Raw genomic sequence first — 25,944 nt, 5'->3', positions numbered from 1 at the left:
GTTGAGTTACCAAGTTGTTGTTCTGTTTTGTATGACTGAGTCGCCGCCGAGTTTTTGTTCTCTAAATTTATTTCTGCCATTTAAGCTTGTGTCTGTTGTTGGGTTTGTATATTATGCCGAGTCCATTACTTTCTGTTCTTCGAGTTTACCGAGTCACCTCACGAGTCGCCTGGTTGCTTAGTTCGGTTTTAGTTGCTTTGTTTCTTTTTTATGCTGAGTTACTCCGATAGTTGTTTCTTGTATTTTGCTGTTGAGTTTATTCCGAGTTTTCAAATCGAGTTATAGCTGTTCTTTCCGAGTCGAGCTACTGCGTTTGTTACTTCTTGCTGAGTTTTTAGTCCAGTGTTTTGTCCGAGTCCTGGGTTCTGTATATGGCTGTGAGTCGTTTTTGCTGGCTGAGTTTTATGGTCCCGTGTTTTAAGCTTGTTACCTGGTTTCGAGTCGATGTTTTAGTTTAAAGCTGGGTCTGTAAAATGTTTATATAGTCTGCTTTTTTTTTAGTCTAGTGACCACCTGCTATGACATATTTCTTATTTGTGAGGTTTTGTCACGAGGTTAAGTTTTGTGTCTGGCCAGCTGAGTGTTTGATTTCTAGAATATTATATTGAAGTTGTGTTCTCTCGATAAGTTTGTGGTGGAGCATGCTAACAAATGTTTTTGTTTTCTTTTTATTATGCAACTAGCATAATAGCCCGTGCAAGGCACGGGTATTTCTAGATTTCAATTTTTAAAAATAAAAAAATCGCTTAAAATCTTTTGCTTAACCGTATCTACGTTGTAAAATAATTAAATGCATAAATACATTTTAAAGAAGCTGTCATTTTTTGTAATCCATGCAAAGCACGCAGCACCATAATACTCTAACCATGTAAAATTATATGTAAAAATGCAGTATAAAATGTAATATAGGTTGAGGCTTGCAGTTGAAGGAGATCATTGTACACATGCCTTGTTTTTACAAAAAACATGTGGATTACAAAGTTTAAGTTTCATCTTTTTTCAGCAGCTCGGTCTTTGAGCTACAGCCAAGGGTAGAGACCATGGTATTCACTTTCCTTGCTTCCATTAAATTCCCGAAAGTTTTGGCAGGCAACCTTGAAAGCATCATCGACCTTCTCCCCGACTGCCAAGAGCCTTTCGCCTGACTGCTAGTACCGGCCCTACGAAGCCTCCATTGGGTCTAATATCACCTCCATATACCAAACTGATTGAAGCTCTTGTGTGAGGTTTAAGCCGCGTAAGAATTGACTAAGTTAAAACAAATGACTTTTTCCCCTCAGCAACAACTCTCCTCGATTCTTTTCAAAGCTAGCTATGACAAAACCACTGCCACATAGAGGCACAAATCACCTTAGTAGGTTCAAATAAGCTGGAAAAAAATTCTAATAACAATTAGTGTAAAGTGCAATAAATAACCAAAAGTAATATATGGGAAATTGATAGACAAGATGAGTAATAGGTGTAAAATAAATCCTGACTGGACATTTTAATTTTTGTGTCCACTGTCACCACACCACAAAAGAATATATAATATAATTTAATTTCCTGTCCTCAGAAAATCTTGTATTCACACAAAGAAAGTACCTGATCTTGAATTGCAACTGCTTAAGTAGATTGATAAAAATTCTTTGATGTAAAATGAGGTACCTGCCCACGTAAAAATTATAGGCCAAATAAAGACTAATGTGTATCTGTATCTTTCGGAAAACAAAGCACTTCTCAGGCTCATGCATTATATCTGAAAAACTAAACCCCATGTGACTATATTTTGCACAACTTATTTGCAAACTTTTTTTAGAGGATTCCAAGCCAACTTGTAAAAGACATCACAAAGAAAGAACATAAGTGCACACCGTACATATTAGGACAACTAATTAGCAAAAGAAAGGCCTAAATGCTCATCAAAAAAGTGTTTCCTCATACCTTGACAGTCATTGCCTTGTTCAGAGTGCACAAATCCAACTCTATGACATTCTTCATTTCATTAGTTGTGTACAATAGTTGAGTGGGATAACACATAACCCTATTTAACTTCAACTTGAAGGTCAATGGCTCACGAAAATGTATGTTGATTTTCCCCACAAATCGATTGAAGTTTAAGACAACATGAAATAAATGGCCAACTGCAAACAGAATCAAACATGCCTTTCATACAATGTTAACCAGGAACTTGCAATATTATAAATATCTTAGATTAGGTGACCAATACTAATAGAATATGAAGAAATTAGTAAAATACAACAGAACATTGTTTCAAAGACAAGAAACTTTTAAAGATCCCCATTTTAAAATGTTTTATCCTGAGAAAATGTTTTATAAAAACAATAACAGGGTGAATTAGAATGCCATTTATACTAAACTATTGTTCTATTAATGTGATATGTTGGATCCAGTACTCTTAAATAATTACAGTAATGTAAGAACTAATTTCCGGTAACATTTTGTCGCATACCCTTAAACTCAGGCCATGTTCGTTCTTTAAACAATTCCATTTGCTGTTGATCTCCGACTCTATCCATTTTCCAGGTGGAATGTAACTAAATAGTCCTGCAATATTGTCCGTTTTTAGTAATAATTCTCAGAAGCAGTAGTAAGGATACTTCATATCTTGCACTGAATGCAGCTACCTTGAACTTATAAGCTACAACACTATCTCTGTGATTCTATCTCACATAACAAAGTAAGCAAGCACGCCTAATTTAATATGCACAGCACTTGAGTGTGTAGAATCTACGAGATTCTTGGCGTTGAATATAAAGGTGGTCTAAAATTCAACCAAATTTTTTATTATATCACCGAGGAAGTAGACATACTAAGAAGGGTGCTAATGGGTCTGTTACTTAAAGTAGTTCACATCCATGTCCGCCTGTTTGGTACTGCTCAATAATTATAGCCGAATATACCTCTTTTTCCAACTCTTTTTAGCTAATGCTAACATTTATTTTCTGGACAAAGAACTCTTTAAATTTTAGTTCAGAATTTTAAGGTCAATATTAACTTTTCCTTGGAGATGGATTAGATCTTTTCAACCTTTACATTAGTGGAGAGATGGAGACTGACCGTGAAGCCAGGTTTGAACATCTAGAGGGTAGCAGCATATCCAGCTTGCCACTCAGCAAGACCTCCTGCCATAAGCATTGTTTTGCAGGTTTCTTGGCCACTTTTTAAGCATCCGGGATGAAGATGGTCTCGAACAAATTCATATGTCAATTAATAGACACCATAAGAGGGAGCTAGTGCAGCGATAAAAATATGAACTACACACTGTGTTGTTTCCTGCATAGCAATACACTACCGCACTTAGACTTACATTAAACGGACATAACTTGTAACCTACCTACCACATCCTTAAATTTAATTCGAAATAATGACCTAGACTCTAATCGACAATCATGATAAAATAACATCTACAAAGCCAAGTGCAGCAAGCATGTGACTGCGAAAAACACAAACCACCTCAGGAATGAATAAGCTCAGTATCAAAAGCGTGCACATCTAAAAGACCCAGACTAAACTTATTCGGATCATCGCCTCCATTCTCCTCTGACCTCTTGCATTTCCGGATTTCCCGACAGAGTCAACGGGTCCGCAAACAAATCACTGCTTCCACTAAAAGTCCTCCGCGAATTCCAATACATTCTTGATCCCTAACCTCCAGAATCCATAATCCTAAGCAAATGACATTTTAGCTTCTAGACCTCGCAATTGCATGTGTGAACCAAATAACAATGATCCATTGGTTGCGAATCACCATAAAAAATACGATGGTGTGATATTACATGATATGTAAGAACTCATTCCTATACTACTTTATATCGTATCATGTGATATGGAGTTTAAAGAAGTGGCTCACCTGATTTATTTGCAAGGTCGGTGAGTCCTTGATCCATGTTACCTATCAATAAAAAAAATCAACAATTGCATATATTATATCATTTATGAAATAAGTTATATTAAAACACAAATACAATTTATATGGCATTTATTATAACAAATAAAGGGTGACAAACGAGAGGGGCCACAAAGCCACACTTCCTGGCCTGTATTATATACACTTCAACTAACTACTTAACTTTCAAAGTGCTAAAAGCAAGTCAAAAACACACCAAGTAAGGGGAAACACTCATGCCAATTATTTAGTTATCTAATTATATATAGTGAAAGATCTGCCCACTAAATTGCACATAGCTGGAGTTTAAGCACACAAATATTGCATAATAAGACACAAAGTCTGCTACTTTGTAATATATAATATCTAGCAAAGTTTTCACCAATTATAATTTATTTATTTTTAATATGACAAACTGTGATTAACAAATTATTTGTCGACATCATGCAATTTATAGAGAAAACATTAAGCCAAATCATGCTCCTTGATTCTTGTGAATTAAGTGATAAAGACCTAAATTTTAAAATAGGCATTCATTAATCTGTGCGATACAAAGATTTTACGGTTCTTCTCTATCAATTCACACTACGATCATGATTAACCTTAAATGAGATCTTTTCAAATCAAGCAAAAGAATATCGAAAACCTGTACTTTTTTATAGAAAAGAAACTTAGTAAAATTCTAGGTATGTAGCCATTTAGATCTCCACTGCTACAGAGTGGTTATTTGTTGCCGAAGAAGATACGGTGTCAATAAGGCACAACATCAAAAACCCGTAAGCCCTGTTTTTTGGGATGTGTTTATACTTTATTCTAAAACTATATCATACAGAGTGATGACCGGTTCGACTTTCCCTCATTGCACAGCTTCTTCACCATCAAGATATCCATATTTTTATTTCTGAGAGTTTATAATTCCTGAATATTACCACAGCTTCCGTTATCTCATTCTCAAGCATTAACAATAAACTTAAATTATATATACAATGGTCCACAGGACCGGAACCGAGTATTTTCTTTGTAGGCGTCCATTACTCTATTTCACGAGAGACCATGTATACTGATTTCACATGCATACTCTTTCCTATTGTATGAGATCATTTAGTAGCCGACAGACCATCAAGATTGAGGACACGATGAACTCAACTATTTAATTACAAATTAACAAAATTACTTTATAAATGTACCAATACTTGTTTGTCTCTAAAAACTTAAAAAAGGCTGCCAAATTTGAACATGTTATCCATGACCTTGATATAACTGATTTGGCACAATATTAATACAATCCATCAATTAGGTAAAGTAGAAACTTACAAACCTGAATTGGAAATAGTGATCAAAATTATCAGACCGACAATACTCTTCCTCCCTAACCAAAGCACCGGCTCAAGAGTTTTGATACACGCCAATCGCAGACCTAGAGATCATCATTGGGATTTTCTATAAAAACAGAATCCGATAGGATTGATATTTTAGGTGCTAATACAAGCACCAGAGACTACCTCGTATAGTATAAACCCTTGAACTCAAGAATAAAGCGAAAGCTAAGAACTTGTTATTCTGTTTCGAAATCAACCGCCCAATTTGAGGTGGAATTGGTCCTGTCAACTTGTTGTTATGCAGATCCCAGCAAGTTTCATAGAAGGAATTAAAAAAAGAGATTGCTAACAATTTTGAATAATATTTTTCCAGAAGCTAGGGGTGTACACGGTTCGGGTTGGGCGGGTTAAAGAAATTTAACGACCCAACCCAATTAAATCGGGTTTTCAAATTCTCAACTGAAACCATAAAAATTAAATTCATAACCCAAACTTACAAGAGCTGGAAGATGATAATCCTCCATTACACTATATACGAGTGTTGATTCTTTTTATATTAGTGGCAATACAAGTATCAATTGGCTTTTGCCATGAGTGGTACGTTTTCCCATGCGTCAAAAACAGAATATAGTAATATAGCAAAACCCTTTTCATAAACAATAGAGAATATATGGAAAGAAGTCAGCAAAGACCGAAGAAAAATGGGAAAAATATGGGGAACTTACAGCCTTGTAAGATCCAACAAATTGGTGACTGCAGTAGGAAAAGGCCCAACAATAGAGACTGCATAAACTTCCCTAAAATTGAACAAACTCAATATCAAAATCTCTTCATGTTCATCGCATAGAGAAACACATATCCATGGGCTTCCATTCAGCATTAAAAGTAAAAAATTGCACTCACAATGCAGTAACTACTCTGTAATCACCCTGAGTAGTACAAGTGACACCGGACCAAGGAGGTAAACCCCCATCCCCACAAGGATCATCTCCGACCCAGGAATACACCACCCTCCACCCAAGAGATGCTTTAATTTCATTAAGAGCTTTCACTGCATTCACAAAATGCACGAATTAAACAAAGCACAAAAAAAACTAATAAAACCATACTCACCTATTATGATATACACGCGATGTATTAACTATCAAAAACGAATACCAAATGATGCACAACTCCCAGTAGTGCTCAATTACAAACAGATCAAGCAAAATTTATAGCAAACTAAACTCGTATAACTACGAAAAAAGTCAAATAGCACTAATTCTATAGAAGCTGCAAACACAGAATTAAACCTAGTATTAATAATTTTAAAAAAAAAAAAAAAGCAAAACCTAATTTAAGCCTATAAATAAGAAACACGCGATTCGTATTACAAAGCAGCACAAATTACACAGTCCGGGGAAAAGTAATGATGATAATTTAAATATAAGCAGGCAGTGTAAAGTAAAGAGAGCAAATGAGTAGCAGATCGAATCGAGAGAAACAGAAATTACCATCACGCTTGATCGTTTTGCAGAGAGCGACATTGAAAAGCAAAGCGAGCATAAGAATCAACTGAAATGCATATTTCACTCCCATACTTGAAACACAGATCACTCCCCCTTGTGTATTATTTGTGTGTATAGAATATAATCGGCGTTAAGTTCATGCCAATTTGAAGCCTAGATTGTCAACTATGGTGGTGCGGTAGTTTATAGATCTCCCGCGTCGGTGAATTTGTTGACGACGAGGATTGAGCGGAAGATTGTTTGGAGCAAATATTTGCAATTCGACTAAAACTTAGGTTCGAACTGAAAATATGGTTTCGAGTACTGTATTTGCTCAAGAGTCAGATTTGGAATTGAGGCTCGGATAGGCTTGTCATAAGTATATGCTTAATAATTTGCTTAGGAATTAGGTAATTTATTTGCTCAGGAGCTCGGGTTGGCATGTACCTGTTCTGCTATAATATATATAAGTAGATTTGTATGTCTTCCGATTTGCTGAATTCTGGTAGGTAACTTGCTATTTTATTTAGTTTAGTTAACGAGTTATAATGAGATTTGAATGTAACTTTTGATCTTTTTAATTAGTTAATCTTTTTCTCTTAATAATTAATTAGATAAATCTAAATTTCTTAATCTTCCAAAATTAATTATTTCTTTTCCGCCTAGATTAATATTTAAAGTTGCGAAAATAATTTTAATCCCTGTGGACGAATCTTAAATATTAAAACGGTGATCGTGCGCTTGCGAGTGTTTTTTAAAATCTCTTTTCGAGCACATCAATATTGTCAAGAAGAAGGAATAGATTATGATGAGACATTTGCTCCTGTAGCCAGACTTGAAGCCATAAGAATCTTTCTTACTTATGCTGCTCATGCTAATTTCAAAGTCTATCAAATGGATGTCAAGAGTGCTTTTCTAAATGGTGAGCTTGAAGAGGAAGTTTATGTAAGTCAGCCACCTGGTTTTGAAGATCCAAATTTTCCAGAATTTGTATATCTTCTCTTGAAAGCTCTCTATGGACTGAAGCAAGCACCTAGAGCCTGGTATGACACCTTATCTCAGTTCCTTCTTGGGAATCACTTCACAAGAGGTACTGTTGATAAGACATTATTTTATAGAAATGTTAATGGTTCTAGTATACTTGTTCAGATTTATGTGGATGACATTATATTTGGTTCTACAGATGAGAAACTTTGTAAAAAGTTTGCCAAGCTAATGCAAAGTAAATATGAAATGAGCATGATGAAAGAATTGACTTATTTTCTTGGTTTGCAAGTCAAACAAGTGAGTGATGGCATATTTATAAGTCAAACTAAATATGTCTATGACTTATAGAAAAAGTTTGATCTTATAAATTGCTCAACTGCTAAAACTCCCATGGCCACTGCCACTAAACTTGAATTGAATACTAAGGAAAAGAAAGTGGACATTTCAAGTTATAGAGGCATGGTTGGTTCTCTTTTATATTTAACAGCCAGTAGACCTGATATAATGTTTGCCACATGTCTTTGTGCTAGATTCCAAGCTGATCCTAGGGAATCTCATTTAATAGCAATTAAAAGGATTTTCAGATATCTCAAGGGTACTCCAAATCTTGGCATTTGGTACCCTAGAGATTCTGGATTTGATTTAATTGGTTTTTCAGATGCTGATTATGCAGGGTGTAGAATTGACAGAAAAAGCACCACTGGCACTTGTCAATTTCTAGGAAATAAACTAGTCTCTTGGTTTAGCAAAAAGCAAAACTCAGTTTCTACATCAACTGCAGAAGCTGAATATATTGCAGCTGGCAGTTGTTGTGCACAGATTCTGTGGATGAAAAATCAATTGGTTGATTATGGATTGACTATTTCCAAGATTCCTATTTTCTGTGACAACACAAGTGCCATTGCCATAACAGAAAATCCAGTGCAGCACTCAAGAACAAAGCACATTGACATAAGGTATCACTTCATTAGGGAACATGTAATGAATGGAACTATTGAACTTCATTTTGTTCCCAGTGAAAAGCAGCTAGCAGATATTTTCACCAAGCCACTTGATGAATCTACATTCTCAAGATTAGTAAGTGAACTTGGTATGTTAAATTTCTCTAGTTAATTTTTTACCTATTTAATGCAGCCTGTGATAAGTGACAAATAGGATATTGAATTATCCTTCTCCATTTATCCACTATCGATCGCTATTTTAGCCATTGATAGTGTGTCACATATCACTGGATAAGTAAATACAATTTTGACATATCGATGGCTCTTTTATTTAGCCATTGATATGTTAAAATAGCAATCGTCTGTTCCCAATTTAATTATCGATCGGTATATACATACGTATATGTATATATCAATCGATGACGCTTGGCTACTTTTTGAACGGTTACTTTATTTACTTTTACTGAGAGTATAAATAGTTTGCCTTTAATTTCATTTCTCTTTTCACCTGCATTTGCAAACTCTTAACTCTCCTTCTCTCTCAAACCCCTACAAGCCCTAATCTTTTCTTAAGCATTCTCATGGCGCCTATTGTCAAAATCACAAGTCAAACTGGGTTCGTCTATGAGCAGAACAATCATGTAGCCTACGTGGACAAAGATGGGAAACATTCTGCAGCTTTTCATACCATGATGGATTTCATCAAGGAGTGTAAGTTTTCATATGCCATGCTTCATGCTCCAACTATCTTCTGTGAGATTGTTGAGCAAATGTGGACTTCTGGAAGGTATGACTCAACCTCCAAAACTCTGTCTGTTTCTATCAATGGTACTAGCTACAATGTTAATGGTGAGACTGTTAGGGCTGCTCTTAACTTGCCTAGGAACTCTTCTGATAGATTACCTAGTGATAATGAAATTGTCAGCATGCTTAGGAATATGCACTATAATGGTGATTTATCCTGCTTAGGACAGATTCTTAGGCGTTATATGCGTAAAGAGTGGAGTTTTCTGTGTGATTCCTTTATCAAAGTCTTTTCTGGTAAAGTTTCCAATTATGATGCTTTCACAATGTCAATGCAATCCATGTTCTACATGCTTATGACAGATGATTACTTTAACATTGGTGATTTAGTATTATATGAAATTGTTGCTAAATTGGGTCCTCATGAAGGAAGACCCAATAATGTTTATTTTGCTAGATTCTTGATGATCATTGCTAATCATCTGGTCAAGGATTTAGTAATTGCACAGCCAGAAAACAGGTTGGACTGCTGGGTGCAAAGCAAAAGAGTCTGTGGTGATCTGATGAGGATACTTGCAAATGATCAAGTACCCTTGTCACTTCCATCACTGATGCAGGTACCCTCTATTCCTATCACTTCTTCTAATCCTCAATCTTCTTCTACTTCCTGTATAGCAATGGAAGTTGTACACCCCCAACTTCCTACCCAAGCTGTCAAAACTAAGAAAACTTCTAAGTCCAAATCCAAGAAAACCACCTCTGGTGTCTCTCAAAAGATACCAGTTGTAACAACTTCTTCACAACCTGAGGGAAGTGTGAAGGTGGTAAGTGGTGAGGGGAGGGGTGATCATCAAAGAAGCCCCCAGAATAAGGAAGGAGAGGTGAGTGATGTCCAGCCAAGCCATCCCACATCTTCCCAAAAAGATGTGGTGATTAACATGGAATCAAACTCATTACTAGTGACATCTTCTCAACAAGGTGCCACTATTGAAAAGAGCTCTCCTCCAAGAGCACAGAACAAAAGGGGAAGGGACACTGACCAAACACCTCCCAAAACCTTCACTAGGAGAAACAAGAAAAGGGCACTTGACACACACTCCACTGTACAGTCCAAAATCACAGATTTTGTGACAATACAGACCACTTCTCAAATTCAGATTGATGTGGCTCCAATAAATGTGGAGTCACAGTCCCCTCCTGTTGAAACACTCTCTCCAATCTCAGATTTCTATATGGAGGATGTTGATCTACTATACAACATCCCCCACCCAAATTCTCCAACTCTGTTCTTGGAGAAGTCCATCTCTGAAATTGGTGATCATCCTTCACAGGATTTGTTGGGTCATCAATCAATTTCTTCTGTGACTACTAGTGAAGTTGTGGAATTACCAAATCCATCACTCTTCACAGATTCACTAGTTGTCACTATTGATGCATCAACTGCTAATGCATCAATTGCTAATTCTTTCACATCATCGATCGGTATTTCTCACCAATCGGTAAGTGCAGTTCTGTCAACGGTTGTGCTTGACAGCAATCAGCCGTTGATGAATGACAATGTAGCATCAATGGCTATTCCTCAGCCATTGATAGAAGAAGTTCCACTGGCAGATGCAACTCAATTAGATCATCTTGCTGTCACAAGAGCTGTTAGTGAAGAACTTATCATTGTTACTGCACTTTTAGGTCTGAGAGAAAGTGAGTTAGTGGAGAGGCTGTCTTGCAGACAGGCAAAAGGAGAGGCTGAAAGTGAGAGGCTGGGAACTTCTTCCTCCCAGGCAAAAGGAGAGATTGTGGGTACCACCTTAGATGGTGAAGGTGAGCATGTGATGAGCCAAGGTGAGACCCTGATGCAAGAATATAGAGATTATGAGAGAAATGCAGGTACAGAAGAAACAAGGATGGATTCTGCTGTGGACCCCTTGGATGCCTCTACATTCACCCATCCAGTGTCAGCCTATCAAATTATGGCTGGCCAATCCAATGTCCTAGCAGAAGAAACTTTGGGGTTGCTTCACACATCTGAAGCACTGGAGAGAGCAAAAATTGCACATGTTGCTGTTCCTAAAGGCATGCTCTCTACACAGGGTGATTCTAAATATGATGACTCCCTGGCTGATGAAGATGATGATGAAGATGAAGAAGTAGCTGGGCCTTCAGAAATGCCTGATTGGGTGTTCAGCCAAAACTTCAATTTTGGTGACACTAAGATGGAAATTCTAAGGAAATATAAGAGAGCAATGGAGTGGGCTGAAGATGAAGATCCAATGAAGAAAATTGTAAGTCTAAATGTAAAGACAACCCTATCTGTTACATAGGGATGATAACTCAACAATAGAACAAGACAAGTAAATAACACTACGCCTGCACCGGAATCGGAAGATACGAAGACAAAGGTTGAAGAAGCCATCTACAGTCTTGAAGGGATAAGTTCACTGGAAGAAGTTCATTAATATGTTCATGCCTCAGTGAAGAATAAAGATTGAAGTGATCAAGATTGTGGAAGCAATGAAGATGTTGTCCAAGTACTCGAAAGATTTCAGTGCAACCCCTGAAGCAAGATATTTCTATATATCTTGGTTGGTTATTTATAATCAACAAACTGAAGCATAAACTAACCCGGAACCGACTGATCAATGTTTGCTGACAAAGAAGGTACAATGTGTGACTTCAGTGTTAGTCGCTTGTGAACCAGACCAGTGCACTAAGCGTCAGCACATACGGAGTTTGCAAAGTATTTATCAATCGAAGAATTGATCAAGTCATAACAAGTCATTTGTTCCAAACTCAAGCAAAGCCAAATGCCTAGCCTCTGCAAAGTCTCTGCTCATATCAGGTGACCTATCTTTTATATGTGTGCACTTATATATTTGCATATGTACAAATATATTTATATATATGTATATATGTATATTTAATTAAATATAATATATATAATATATATGTATATATGTTTTTTTAAACATATGTATATGTATATTTATATGTATATATATTTAAATAAATATATATGTATATAATATATGTATTTATATTTTACATAAACATTTATATATTTAAGTGTATATATATATTATATTATGTGCATAAATATATCTATATTTAGAGAGAGTTATATATATCTTTATATATATATTTATATTTATATTTACACATAGTTATATGTATATTATATATATTTAAATATATGAGAATATATTTAAATATATGTGTATATATATGTTACTATATGTTTGTATAAATATTATATATATGTATATATTTATATATACTTTTCTTTATATATTTATGTTTATATTTATATTTATAAATAACTATATATATCTCTATATATATTTATATATATTTGTATTTGTATTTACATATAATTATATATTATATATATTTAAATATATGAGAATATATTTAAATATATGTACATATATTATTATATGTTCATATAAATAAAATATATATATGTGTATATATTTATATATACTTTTATTTATTAATATAATAACAACATAATATATTATATTATATATATATTATGCATGCATGTGATGATGTCAGGTGTCTAGGGCAACCTAGGGTTTGCATGTGCATGTAGGGTTTCACACAAGACATTACACTTGTGAATGATTTTTTTTTCTAAGTCTGTGAACACACTGGAAGTATACATGGCGCAAGGTTTGACCTGGAACAAGTCCAAGGAGAGATAACAGTGGAGTTCTCCACTGTACAGGCGCAAGTTTGTTTTTGCTTAAACAAAAACTAAGTGGCGCAAGATTGGAGAGAGAACAGGGGTGTACAGGAAGCTCTTTTTAGGCGCAAGTTGGTTAGGTCTTAACCTGGAGTGATAACAGTGGAACTCTTCCACTGTGTTGGCGCAAGTTCCTTTTCCTTGATTTATTCTAAGTCACAAGGTGCATATGTACAGGAGCGCAAGTTTTGACTTAGTCAAAACCTGCGCCATGGATCACCTCTGAAAATCCTCTAAGGCATTTCACTCTGTACAAAGGCTTGGAGCGCAACATTTGACTCGGTCAAATGTTGCGCCTCCCATTTGTCTCCCCTGGGCGCAACTTTGCACCACTGAAAAACCAAGTCATATATACAGTGGACAATGGAGGATGCAAGCGCAAGGTTTGACCGCGCAACATTTGACTCTCTCCTGGAGTACTGTATTGGCGCAAGCTTGATATATATATATATATACTTGTATATATATATTGGCGCAAGGTGACTATTCAAGTAACCATGGTTAGTTTTGTTGAAAGCCTATAAATATGTAAGTTGTGCTCTCACAATTTAAACATCATCCTTCGGGATGAAATGGCCAAGTGCTCGGCACGGCTACTCCCACTATACACACACCCTAGCCTAGCTTTGTAATAGAAATATCAGTAGTGGTTAGAGTTTGTAATATTGAGAGTAGTGGCCATTGTAGCCAACCTTCGGGTTTGGATTTATAGCACCCTTCGAGGTATTTATCAATATACAGATATACCTTGGAAAATATTGTGTGTTGGTTTAATATTTTCATATCCTCAGAAACCGACCCAATAAATATCCGGAACACGAAACCCATTACAGGACTGCAATTTATTTATCCGCAAGATTCGAAAGAATTTTAAATTGTAGTGAGTATCGTATTCAACCCCCCCTTCTACGATACTTTGGACCTAACAATTGGTATCAGAGCCAGGTTGATTGATATACAAATCAGGATCCTAATCGTACGGAAAATCAAGAACCTAGCTTTCGATATTTGATTAGGGGAAATGTTCTTCCGGTTTGTGTTGCTGAATTTGTCCGTAGGCCTAAGCAAGGATTATCCGTCGGATACTGAACTTTGGACTGGGACTTATAAATTTATACTTTAAATTTTAATAAGTTTATTTTATAAATTTGACTTAATTTATTTTAAACTTATTAATTGAGTTTATTATGAATTAATTAAATTTATCTTATAAACTTAATTAAATTTACTTTATAAACTTTGCTAAATTCATTTAATAAATTTGCTTAAATTTATTTTAGACTTGTAAAGTTTACTCTTAGACTTTATCAAGTTTATCATAAATTTTTATAAATTTATTATTTAAATTTGTATAGTTTATGATTTAAATTTAAGTTAAAATATAAAATATAAATTTAAGAGGATTTAACTGATTATGGATATAAGTTCAAGTTCAAGGGTTCAATTTCATTTGTTCTGGAAGCTATGATTTAATTGGAGACGAGACACTTGAATATTTTCAAAAATTAAATTTATCTAATAAATTTTAATATATTTACTAAATGAATTTGAAATAAATTTATTCTAAACTTATTCAGTTTATTATGAATTTATTTGAATTTATTTTTTAAATATAATTAAATTTACTTTATAGATTTAACTAAGTTTATTTTATACTTTATTTTCTTTCATCTTTTAAAACTTAATTTTAAAATTTATTTTCTTTATAATTTAAACTTAGTTTAAATAATCAAGTGTCCCGTAACCTTTTTAATTATTCTACTCCAAGACAAATTAGATTGACATTTAGTTGAGACGGATCAGGCTGACAGATTACAAGACAAACACCGGGCTTTCAAATACCAGATTTTCAGAACCGGTTTTGGAAGTACATTGATGACCCAATCTAATTGATTTCTCAAAGGATTATTAGAAGCAGTTTTTCTATGTTCAACAAAGATGATTTTGATTCAAAGAAGATTCTATTGAAGACTGATTGGACACTAACTGACAGTGAATTTTGAAGAAGGTACTTCAGGCCTTGATCTGAGTAATTACTCCGACTTGATTATCAGATCACCAGATCAGGATGGGAATTTGCTACATCTGCAATGAAGCATCTTTCCAGGGCTCGGAATGTCAACTTTGAATGGCACCACTAGTAGTAGGAAAAGAGAAGTTTTTGCAGAAGAATCTTCAAGGGATTTCAATCTAACTCAGTGATTCAGGGATATACAATTACACAGTGAATTGTATCAATGCTAAATCCATCCAGAATCAACTGAACCAAAGACAGAGAACTGTGGAGGTTTATGGATATAATTATCGAGTTACTACCGCACCAAATCAGTTTCGTGCATTTATGTCAGAACCTTAGGATTGAACAGAAGAGTTTGTAACTGCTGAATTTGAGGAAGCTCAAGTCGACGAAAGTTAACACTTTTGAAGAATGTGAGGACAGAACTTCAAGGATTAGTATAACACTGTCTGAGAGGTTTAGTCATGTCAGATTCAGATGGAATCCATTGGTTTCAAGTGGAGACTCTTCGGGGTTCAGTTCGACAGGTTGTTTGAAAACTGAGTTGGTCAGTACACACAATATTGTTTGGTATCTTTAGCAAAGAAGGGTTGCTATATATATTGAAGCCTCGACAAACAAGGATGATAGGGCTTGTCTGAAATTCAAGTGGATGTTTTGAAAGAAACATCACAACAAGTTCTTATGCTATCTTAGGAAAGGTGTGAGCTGGATCAGTTGCTGATGAGAAGGATAATTATGGTTATCTGGCTATCCTAGCATTCTCTGAAGATGACTCAACTCGCACATCTCAGGTACGAATTCTTTCTAACTATGCATTACATATTTCTTTATATTCAAAGCATGTTATAAATCTCTGAGTAGAATTGTTTAACACACAAGCACAAGCATGATAGCATCACAATAGATAATGTTGAACTAGTATGCTAGATCACTGTTCTGGTAACTAGGATTGATGATAATCTTGTGCATGTGTCTTTAGCAGATTCTTAACATGTGTATGAATATATAGGATTTGATTATTTGCAATGGTGAGATTAGAAGCTTTCCTTTGGAACACGACTCTTAGTTTTAGGGGTTATGATCCTAGCATATATAACTTTGTTAAAACACTTACTTTCAGATTCCCTAGTACAACTAGATTTGCTTATTTATCTGAATTGTTTTTTAAGGATTTTATTTTGTTCTATGATGGAATGTCTACCTTGTGTCAGTAGAACTTTTAGAACTTCATGTTAGATCTAAAACTGACTTAGGTAATAGAGATAGTATAATGCCATATAACAATAGAGTGAGATTAGTATGAATTGATAATGTGATTATTAATTTGTCTATGATCATTATGCTTTTAGGAGATTATTGAATATCTGTAATTCTGCTTTCTACCTGTTACACTTGTGTTAATTGGTTTAAGTAGAGAGTACTGAATCTTCTGAATTGCATAACTGCCTATCTTGCTCTTGTCTTATCTTTGATTGTTTGCCATGTGTATTCAACATCATGTCTACTTATTTTCATGTCATGAATGCATGTCTTTGTACTTGCATTGATTTTAGAAAAGCATGTTTGAGAATCACATTAGGGCAATGTCTAGATAAGAATTAGCATGTTAAGGTTACTTCTGTTGTTACCACTGTTAAAGAAAAATCTCTAATCCATCCGGACCCAGTTATGTTTGGGGACCATAGAACTCTTTCCATTTGTGATTGCAGGTTACATATGTTTCATATGATTTTTGGTGCACTCTGTTTGCTGAGTAGCTGAAATCATATGATTCACAAAAAGTACCCTGTTAGCAAATGTGATCGTATGAGCAGTTCCGTCAATAATCTTTGAAAGATGACAACAAAGATTCTCTTGCGGGACATGCCTGTTTTCCTGGAATGTCATCATGGAAGCATATCTTTCTTGGAAGAGTCAAAGCACACAGATTCCTAGTATCAGACTGTTCTCTAACAAATGACAGTATGTCAGTTCATGGAATAGTGTTTTATCTCAAATCAGGAAGGATGTGAATTTTGCTCGTAGCTAATATGGAACTTCAACTGAAGATGGAGTGAGCTGTTTTGATAGCGAAGCCTCATCAGATGAGTATTAGCTATTGCACTTGAAGCTCTCAAACTTGTATGTCAAAACAAGGAGCTCTTATTATTAGTAAGAAGAGATTTGGTGAGAGGACTACCTCATCTGGAATTCATTATGGATGAAGATTATGAGGTGTGTCAATAGGGAAGTCGAAGGAACATCGCACAGAAGCAAAGATATGATCAACATTACTGAGCCGCTTCAGATGATACGTATGGTTTTCTACGGATCAGTTAATGTCATGTCTACAACAAAGCCAGATATCTTTTTGCGATGATCGTTGACTACTCTAGATTCTTTCGTGTTGTTCGTATGTGTTCGAAGGACAAGACGTCACAAATGAAGGTTGATCAAGATGAACCCTGATCATTGATAAATCTAGAAAGACACCATTCTTGTCAGTGGCCAATCAGAAGCAAACACAAACTCTTGGTATGTGTTTGGAGGAAAATGCATCTTTGCAAGTCTTGCATCTAAAGCTCAAAGAATATTTTCCTCGGCTACTCAATGGAGTCTACAGTCTACAGGGTGATTATGATTATTCAACAGAAGGTGATTGTAAGTCTGGACAGGACACTGAACGACACCTTGCTCCAAGCTGTTAAAGGTGATATTAGTGGTATAATAATAATTCAGATCCAAGCAGAATCTCTTTGCAAGGATAAGGATTATTAAAGAAATCCCAGCAACAGCTTAGGGGGAGCATTTGGTGGATTCACTAGTCAAACTCAACACTACATTGGAGATGAACAGGACATATCAAGAACGTATCTGCTTAGACAAAGGGTTTGGAGTCAATATCATTCCCGGGTTCTAGTTCTTAAATGTTCCTAATGGTGAAGTGAAGACTAGGAGAGCTATTGTGAAAGGATGTTATTTCTTTGAGTTTCAATCTGAAGTGAAACTTGAGGAAGATTCAGAAGCTCTTAAAGGGATCCAGATTGAGTGATTGCACAGCAAGATGATCTCAATCAATTTGAAAAGCAGATTGTGCGGATTCTAATACCCTGACCTAAAGACAATTCGGTACCTAGTACTTGTCGGGTATTCAGATTCTAACTGGATAATTTTGGCTCTGTTACGAGGGACAAGCCAATTTGGTTGCTTAGAGTTACTTCAAAAGAGAAGGTTATGAAGATGATGGAAATAGAATCTTCAAGTTCAGGACTACATCTTAGGGGACTCAACGACCTTCATGATTGAACTAAAGCACCATTGACGAGACTCGGGTTCAGGATATTACAGTGAGCTAGAAGATGAAGCTTCATACAATATTTCAAGGACTTTGCAGTTGCAGATCCAACGGAATTTGTATACCTCTTTCTTCACCAGCTCTCTATGAGTTACTCTCCAACACCTGATGATCGTCACGGACATGGTATGACTTCTGACTAGCATATTATTTTAATATCTGTTTGCTAGAGTCATATTTGGTATCCAAATTATTACCTCTCATGATACAAGGCACACACAATACAACTATCTGTGCTGTGATACCATGATTATATTATATGTGGACTAATGTCACTTGTGCAAGATAATTGTTAAGTGAATGCAGATTAGTGATATGATAAGTTTGTTGGAAAGTTGCAATTCTTCATGGTCTACTAGTTAGCCTAAAGAATGATGGCAATAAAAGGAATTCAAGGATCTTTTGAATATGCGCATTTTGGAAGATTCTAGACCTGCCAAGACTTATGCCAACAACCACTGGACTTGATCAGTACAAGAAAGATACATCAATTGAAATGTCAAGTCTCAGAGGTATTCAACTTATCACTTTACTTAACTGCAAGTGGATCACATGATATATTTTCTATAAGGTATTACTTCTTTCATGAGCATGTCTATCGTATTTTTTGAATGAATTCATGAGTATTAAATTGTATATACATAGGACTTGTGAATTTATTTAAAATCCAGTACCTCGTGCTTTTTGCTATTATATGTGATTGCCATGTTTATTTCTTTGCATACTTAGATGGTGATTATATGTTTTAGCATGAGTGTTGGTTATTTCAAATTATTTAAATTGTGTTGCATGACAATTAAGTGACTTATTTGTTCATGATTTAAATGATTAGAGATGACATGAAGCATGACTTAATTATGTTAATTTTTCTTGATCTATACCTCTTCAACAATTGGTATCTAGTAGAGAACTTTGTCATAATCTAGTCGTGATATATCTGTATTTGTGAAAATACTTAGGATTATGTTCTAGGTTGAATTCATTTTTATAGGTATAAAATCTGAAGCATGACTTATTTGTTTCTAGACTTGTGACTTGTATCAGTAATTGGTATGTGGTTGAAATCTAGTTAGAATTTAGTCATGATATACTAATATTTGTGGAGTTACTTAGATTCTCTCTAGGCTGAATCCATTTATATTAGTGTATATATTTGAAGCATAACTATTTGTGTTGGATATTTGATGATTTATTAATTGATATTTTGTTTCATGTCTAACTGCATTAGTTGTGATACTTATAGTGTTAGTGATATTTTTGCATGCTTATATGTAGATCACTAATATTAAGTATTAATATTTTCTGCGAGGAGTTGTGTGAGTTCACTTGTGTTTAATGATTATCCGTGTAAGACTTGTGAACTTTTCTTCAACTTTCCCTCGGGCTTGCGAATATCTTTGTATGATTGTCATGATTTTAGTTGTTATATGCTGATGTGATGATTATATGATATTGCGTAGGTAATTATTATTTTATCTTAGTTAGATTGTGATCCATGACAATTATATGCGTATTTGTTTCATGATTGACTTTGATAGAATAATAGAAGCATGATTAATTCATTTTTGAAATATTTAATTGGTATCTACTTTTGATGCTTTATTGATGTTTTATTTGTGAATTGATTGTGATGTATTGGCACTGGTGAAATATTGTTGCATATTTCTTAAAACCACTGGTGCTAATATATTTTAGGTGTTTAATATTCTGAGTACAAGGGAGACAACATAATCTTTATTCAGTCTCGTATTTATGTTCTGGAGTGGTGAGTTTCTGTCAAGAAATTTCCTTATCAATTGATTTCAACAATTGGTATCCACTACTCTATTTCATAAATATTTCTTAGAATATTTTGCATCTATACATGTAGCGTCATAGGACGAGACATTGATTATCTTGTATTTTTGTACTTGGTGATCTTTGTCACTTGCAGCGTCTGTTTTGACGATGTGCTAGTATGAGGCCTTTTCACTAATTAGTGTGGCGAATGCTTTATACACTGTAGCACATAAATTTTCTTGTTTCCTTTTTAAATTGTGGTGAGAAACAGGAGTCTGTGTCTTTTTCAAAGACAAGTTCATCTAAACATTTTATGCATAGATTCAGACTCTCGTACTCAAACCAGTTTTTAATGGAAAACTTTGATTCTTTCATCGGTTGTGATTGTCATTCTTTATGCAAATCATTTTTACAATCACAACTGATTCATTTTTTTTTTCTCAAAAGATTAAATGCAATTGCTTTCATTCAAAATCATAGATTTTCTAAAGTGCATTTATATCTCTTTCTGTTCTTTGGAACTTAATCAGCCTCTTGGCTTTCCTAGATAGTCATAAGGTTGAAAACCAACAATCTTTATCCCAGACTATAAAACCAAATTCAGAACACATCCCAACTTTCCCCCTGGAGTGATAAGGAACTTATTAGACTAAAGGTCAATGAGAGAGAAACTGTACTCGTTGCAGCAAATAAGGATGTGAGGGATAGTGTACCCACAGCTCTACCTCTCAAGAAGAAAAGGTGTTTTCAAACCTGAGGTAACTGTTGCTCATCTGTATTCTCTCAAAAGAATATAGAGCTGAAAAGGCAATAAAACAGTCTCTGGAATCATTCTCTCAACAGGATGAATCCATTGAAATTCGCTCGTCAGCCAGAGCATCTTGTATGGAGTCAAGCACATCATCAGTAATCACTCTGATGAAGAGCCTAAACAAAAATCTTATGGACACAATACAAGAGAGTGCACAGTAAGGTTAAAGGTTTTGTTCCAGAAGCAACTTCTTCATTTACCATTTTACGGTAGATAAGATGGTTGATGCCTTTACAGGTGTAAGGAGGAAACGAGGATCTCAATTGCCAAATCTTCAGGATTCTCGTCTCCCTCCCCAGATAAGAACAGATCTGGATCCAATCGGAATGGATTTCCTATTTATAGGAGATCGGCAACTCTCTGACTATGAGTCAATTTATTGATGAGTCTGTTGAGGATCGGGGATTTACGAAACCCCATTGCACCGCCAGTGACCTCTCTTGAAGGGGCTTTGGTGATTTTCTCATGCAGGTACAGAAGACCATATTTTGAGTGCTGAGAGAAACACTCTGAGCCAAACACTGAGAGTTAAACACTTGGTGAGATTCTGAGAAGATTCAGTGAGATATCAGAATGAGAAATATGTGAGCATGAGTGAGTGCAAACACATAGGATTTTGAGAAGAGTGAAACACTTGTGAGGTACATATAATACTATTTGGTATTGAAAGCTCACAAGTTGTTGAAAGAATTGACGGAAGCAACTACGGTTCATTCCATTTCACGTTGTGAACTTATGGTTGATGATTCTCTTGAATCAAGTGTCTTCACAGACATTGAGGAGGACTTAGGACTTTGCCATAATTAAGCCTTTGTCTAACCTCCCAGAGCAAACAACTCTGGATCCTTAATTGGATAAGCCACTTAGTGGTTGGCAACTTGTGGACCATGATTCGGATTTATCTGATGAGTCTGCAGGGACTGGGAATTACGAACTCCCATTGCACCACCGGTGACCCCCTTTAAGGGTGGCTAAGGTGATTTTCTTGCAGGTACTCAGCATTTTGGAAGCTCAGTATTTGTGTGGTGGGATACACTTACAGAACTCGTGAGTGACACCCTTACCCAAAAACCGAGAGAAAATTGAGTGTTGAGTGATACACCTGCAGAACATTTTAGTGAGACACCCACTAATTACCAAATTTATACCTAAAGACAAAGTGGATGTTGTTACTGGAATGTCAGTTTTTATTCCTTACTTTTCCGTTTGGAACCTATTCTTTCAGCATAGGGACCAACCCAATCAAAGTAAACCCTTCTTCTGAACTCTTTCTTCGACCCCAGCTTTAGCGTTGTTTAGTTCTCTATGGGGAGATTATCTTTTGGTACAGGAAGTATTGTACACGTTCCTTGACCTATTTGATACCACATATCCTCGGAGGATTCCACAACTAAGGGGGAGAATATATTTAGGGGGAGAATATATGAAAGGGGGAAGAAAAAGTAAGTTAGCTTTCTTCTGCTGTCTACAACTAAGGGGGAGTAAACTACTCTTTAGTGGTGTACTGCTGAGGGGAGATTTATCTTTCAACTAAGGAGGAGGATTGATCTTTCATCTAAGGAAGATAGCTACTTATCACTAAGGGGAACCTGATCAAGGTAACGGGAGGAGAAGTATAAGGTGATACAATTATTCTTCAGTAAGTGGTAGAAAGGAACTTATTCATTACCACTGAAGAATTTAATGAAGCTGCTGATTGTTCTTTGCATAATGGAATGTTTTGAATTCTCTTCAAGACAGACTATGAGGATTATCTGGCAGGTAAGCAAGAACCAGAGAAATAAAGGTGATATGCACATTTGTTATTTCTATTCATGAAATCTGGAAATGTACTATATGATCCAGAAACTTTGTAGCATTATTTACTAGTCCAGGACTTTACTTTTTCTAGTGTTAGTTGAGTTATCCTCCAGAGGATTTGCTTGTTATGATTAACAAACAAATAGGGGGAGATTGTAAGTCTAAATGTAAAGACAACCCTATCTGTTACATAGGGATGATAACTCAACAATAGAACAAGACAAGTAAATAACACTACGCCTGCACCGGAATCGGAAGATACGAAGACAAAGGTTGAAGAAGCCATCTACAGTCTTGAAGGGATAAGTTCACTGGAAGAAGTTCATTAATATGTTCATGCCTCAGTGAAGAATAAAGATTGAAGTGATCAAGATTGTGGAAGCAATGAAGATGTTGTCCAAGTACTCGAAAGATTTCAGTGCAACCCCTGAAGCAAGATATTTCTATATATCTTGGTTGGTTATTTATAATCAACAAACTGAAGCATAAACTAACCCGGAACCGACTGATCAATGTTTGCTGACAAAGAAGGTACAATGTGTGACTTCAGTGTTAGTCGCTTGTGAACCAGACCAGTGCACTAAGCGTCAGCACATACGGAGTTTGCAAAGTATTTATCAATCGAAGAATTGATCAAGTCATAACAAGTCATTTGTTCCAAACTCAAGCAAAGCCAAATGCCTAGCCTCTGCAAAGTCTCTGCTCATATCAGGTGACCTATCTTTTATATGTGTGCACTTATATATTTGCATATGTACAAATATATTTATATATATGTATATATGTATATTTAATTAAATATAATATATATAATATATATGTATATATGTTTTTTTAAACATATGTATATGTATATTTATATGTATATATATTTAAATAAATATATATGTATATAATATATGTATTTATATTTTACATAAACATTTATATATTTAAGTGTATATATATATTATATTATGTGCATAAATATATCTATATTTAGAGAGAGTTATATATATCTTTATATATATATTTATATTTATATTTACACATAGTTATATGTATATTATATATATTTAAATATATGAGAATATATTTAAATATATGTGTATATATATGTTACTATATGTTTGTATAAATATTATATATATGTATATATTTATATATACTTTTCTTTATATATTTATGTTTATATTTATATTTATAAATAACTATATATATCTCTATATATATTTATATATATTTGTATTTGTATTTACATATAATTATATATTATATATATTTAAATATATGAGAATATATTTAAATATATGTACATATATTATTATATGTTCATATAAATAAAATATATATATGTGTATATATTTATATATACTTTTATTTATTAATATAATAACAACATAATATATTATATTATATATATATTATGCATGCATGTGATGATGTCAGGTGTCTAGGGCAACCTAGGGTTTGCATGTGCATGTAGGGTTTCACACAAGACATTACACTTGTGAATGATTTTTTTTTCTAAGTCTGTGAACACACTGGAAGTATACATGGCGCAAGGTTTGACCTGGAACAAGTCCAAGGAGAGATAACAGTGGAGTTCTCCACTGTACAGGCGCAAGTTTGTTTTTGCTTAAACAAAAACTAAGTGGCGCAAGATTGGAGAGAGAACAGGGGTGTACAGGAAGCTCTTTTTAGGCGCAAGTTGGTTAGGTCTTAACCTGGAGTGATAACAGTGGAACTCTTCCACTGTGTTGGCGCAAGTTCCTTTTCCTTGATTTATTCTAAGTCACAAGGTGCATATGTACAGGAGCGCAAGTTTTGACTTAGTCAAAACCTGCGCCATGGATCACCTCTGAAAATCCTCTAAGGCATTTCACTCTGTACAAAGGCTTGGAGCGCAACATTTGACTCGGTCAAATGTTGCGCCTCCCATTTGTCTCCCCTGGGCGCAACTTTGCACCACTGAAAAACCAAGTCATATATACAGTGGACAATGGAGGATGCAAGCGCAAGGTTTGACCGCGCAACATTTGACTCTCTCCTGGAGTACTGTATTGGCGCAAGCTTGATATATATATATATATACTTGTATATATATATTGGCGCAAGGTGACTATTCAAGTAACCATGGTTAGTTTTGTTGAAAGCCTATAAATATGTAAGTTGTGCTCTCACAATTTAAACATCATCCTTCGGGATGAAATGGCCAAGTGCTCGGCACGGCTACTCCCACTATACACACACCCTAGCCTAGCTTTGTAATAGAAATATCAGTAGTGGTTAGAGTTTGTAATATTGAGAGTAGTGGCCATTGTAGCCAACCTTCGGGTTTGGATTTATAGCACCCTTCGAGGTATTTATCAATATACAGATATACCTTGGAAAATATTGTGTGTTGGTTTAATATTTTCATATCCTCAGAAACCGACCCAATAAATATCCGGAACACGAAACCCATTACAGGACTGCAATTTATTTATCCGCAAGATTCGAAAGAATTTTAAATTGTAGTGAGTATCGTATTCAACCCCCCCTTCTACGATACTTTGGACCTAACAAAAACTCTCTCTATGTTTGTGAAGGATAACTTGAGACTTCACAAATCTCATCTTACTCAACTCAGACAAGAAATTGGAGATCTTCATAATGCAGTCTCTGATGTTAAGAAAGACAATGAGAAAAATCTGGATGCTAGAATGTCTTATGACACAATGGCCAACATAAGATCCAAGTTGCATCAAGAATCTCCACTTGCTGCCTCTATTGATGCTCTGGACAAAAGAGTATCAGATGTTGAGTGTCAACTCAATCAAGTTCTTATCAATCAAAACACTCAACAGAAGTTACTTCTTACTCTCCTCCAAGCTCAGAACATCCCAATTCCCAGTGATGTGCTTGTTGATTCCAAAAAGGGGGAGAAGTCTTCAAGAGCAGTTATTACTTCTACTTCTACCTCTCTCACTGTTCCTGTCTCTGTCTCTGATATTTCTTCTACACCACCATCAACCACCATCTCTACCATCTCTGAAATTCTGCCTCTACCCTCCAAAGAACAATTGCCTACATCTGAGGGGGAGCCACTATCTAAGGGGGAGCAACTTGC

At 35.1% G+C, this 25,944-nt stretch overlaps 2 protein-coding genes across 9 annotated transcripts; both read right to left on the bottom strand.

Annotated features, from left to right (window-relative positions):
• Positions 1–874: 874 nt before the first annotated feature.
• LOC108203786 (uncharacterized) lies at positions 875–2,552 on the bottom strand. Its single transcript, XM_017372958.2, has 4 exons — positions 2,453–2,552; positions 1,924–2,123; positions 1,585–1,647; positions 875–1,326 (listed from the first exon to the last, which is right to left on the bottom strand). The coding sequence occupies exons 1-3, from the start codon at positions 2,517–2,519 to the stop codon at positions 1,606–1,608; spliced, it is 309 nt and encodes a 102-aa protein (XP_017228447.2). The 5' UTR covers positions 2,520–2,552; the 3' UTR covers positions 875–1,326; positions 1,585–1,605.
• A 625-nt stretch (positions 2,553–3,177) lies between these two features.
• LOC135149742 (uncharacterized) lies at positions 3,178–6,989 on the bottom strand. Of its 8 annotated transcripts, none has more exons than XR_010287941.1 (7): positions 6,702–6,989; positions 6,112–6,259; positions 5,934–6,005; positions 5,208–5,306; positions 3,854–3,895; positions 3,454–3,669; positions 3,178–3,276 (listed from the first exon to the last, which is right to left on the bottom strand). XR_010287941.1 is itself a non-coding variant. In XM_064085583.1 (5 exons), exons 1-4 carry the CDS (start codon positions 6,784–6,786, stop codon positions 3,892–3,894), a joined length of 309 nt encoding a protein of 102 aa, XP_063941653.1. In that variant the 5' UTR covers positions 6,787–6,986; the 3' UTR covers positions 3,178–3,669; positions 3,854–3,891. The 8 variants fall into 8 exon arrangements, 3 of the variants coding, with proteins under 3 accessions (XP_063941653.1, XP_063941654.1, XP_063941652.1); XR_010287940.1 differs by having other exon boundaries at positions 3,457–3,669; XR_010287938.1 differs by having other exon boundaries at positions 3,178–3,669.
• Positions 6,990–25,944: the final 18,955 nt, after the last annotated feature.

The sequence above is a fragment of the Daucus carota genome, chromosome 9 (assembly GCF_001625215.2).
Source record: "Daucus carota subsp. sativus chromosome 9, DH1 v3.0, whole genome shotgun sequence".
NCBI classification, from domain to species: Eukaryota; Viridiplantae; Streptophyta; class Magnoliopsida; order Apiales; family Apiaceae; genus Daucus; species Daucus carota.
This window is presented reverse-complemented; position numbering and strand designations above follow the sequence as displayed.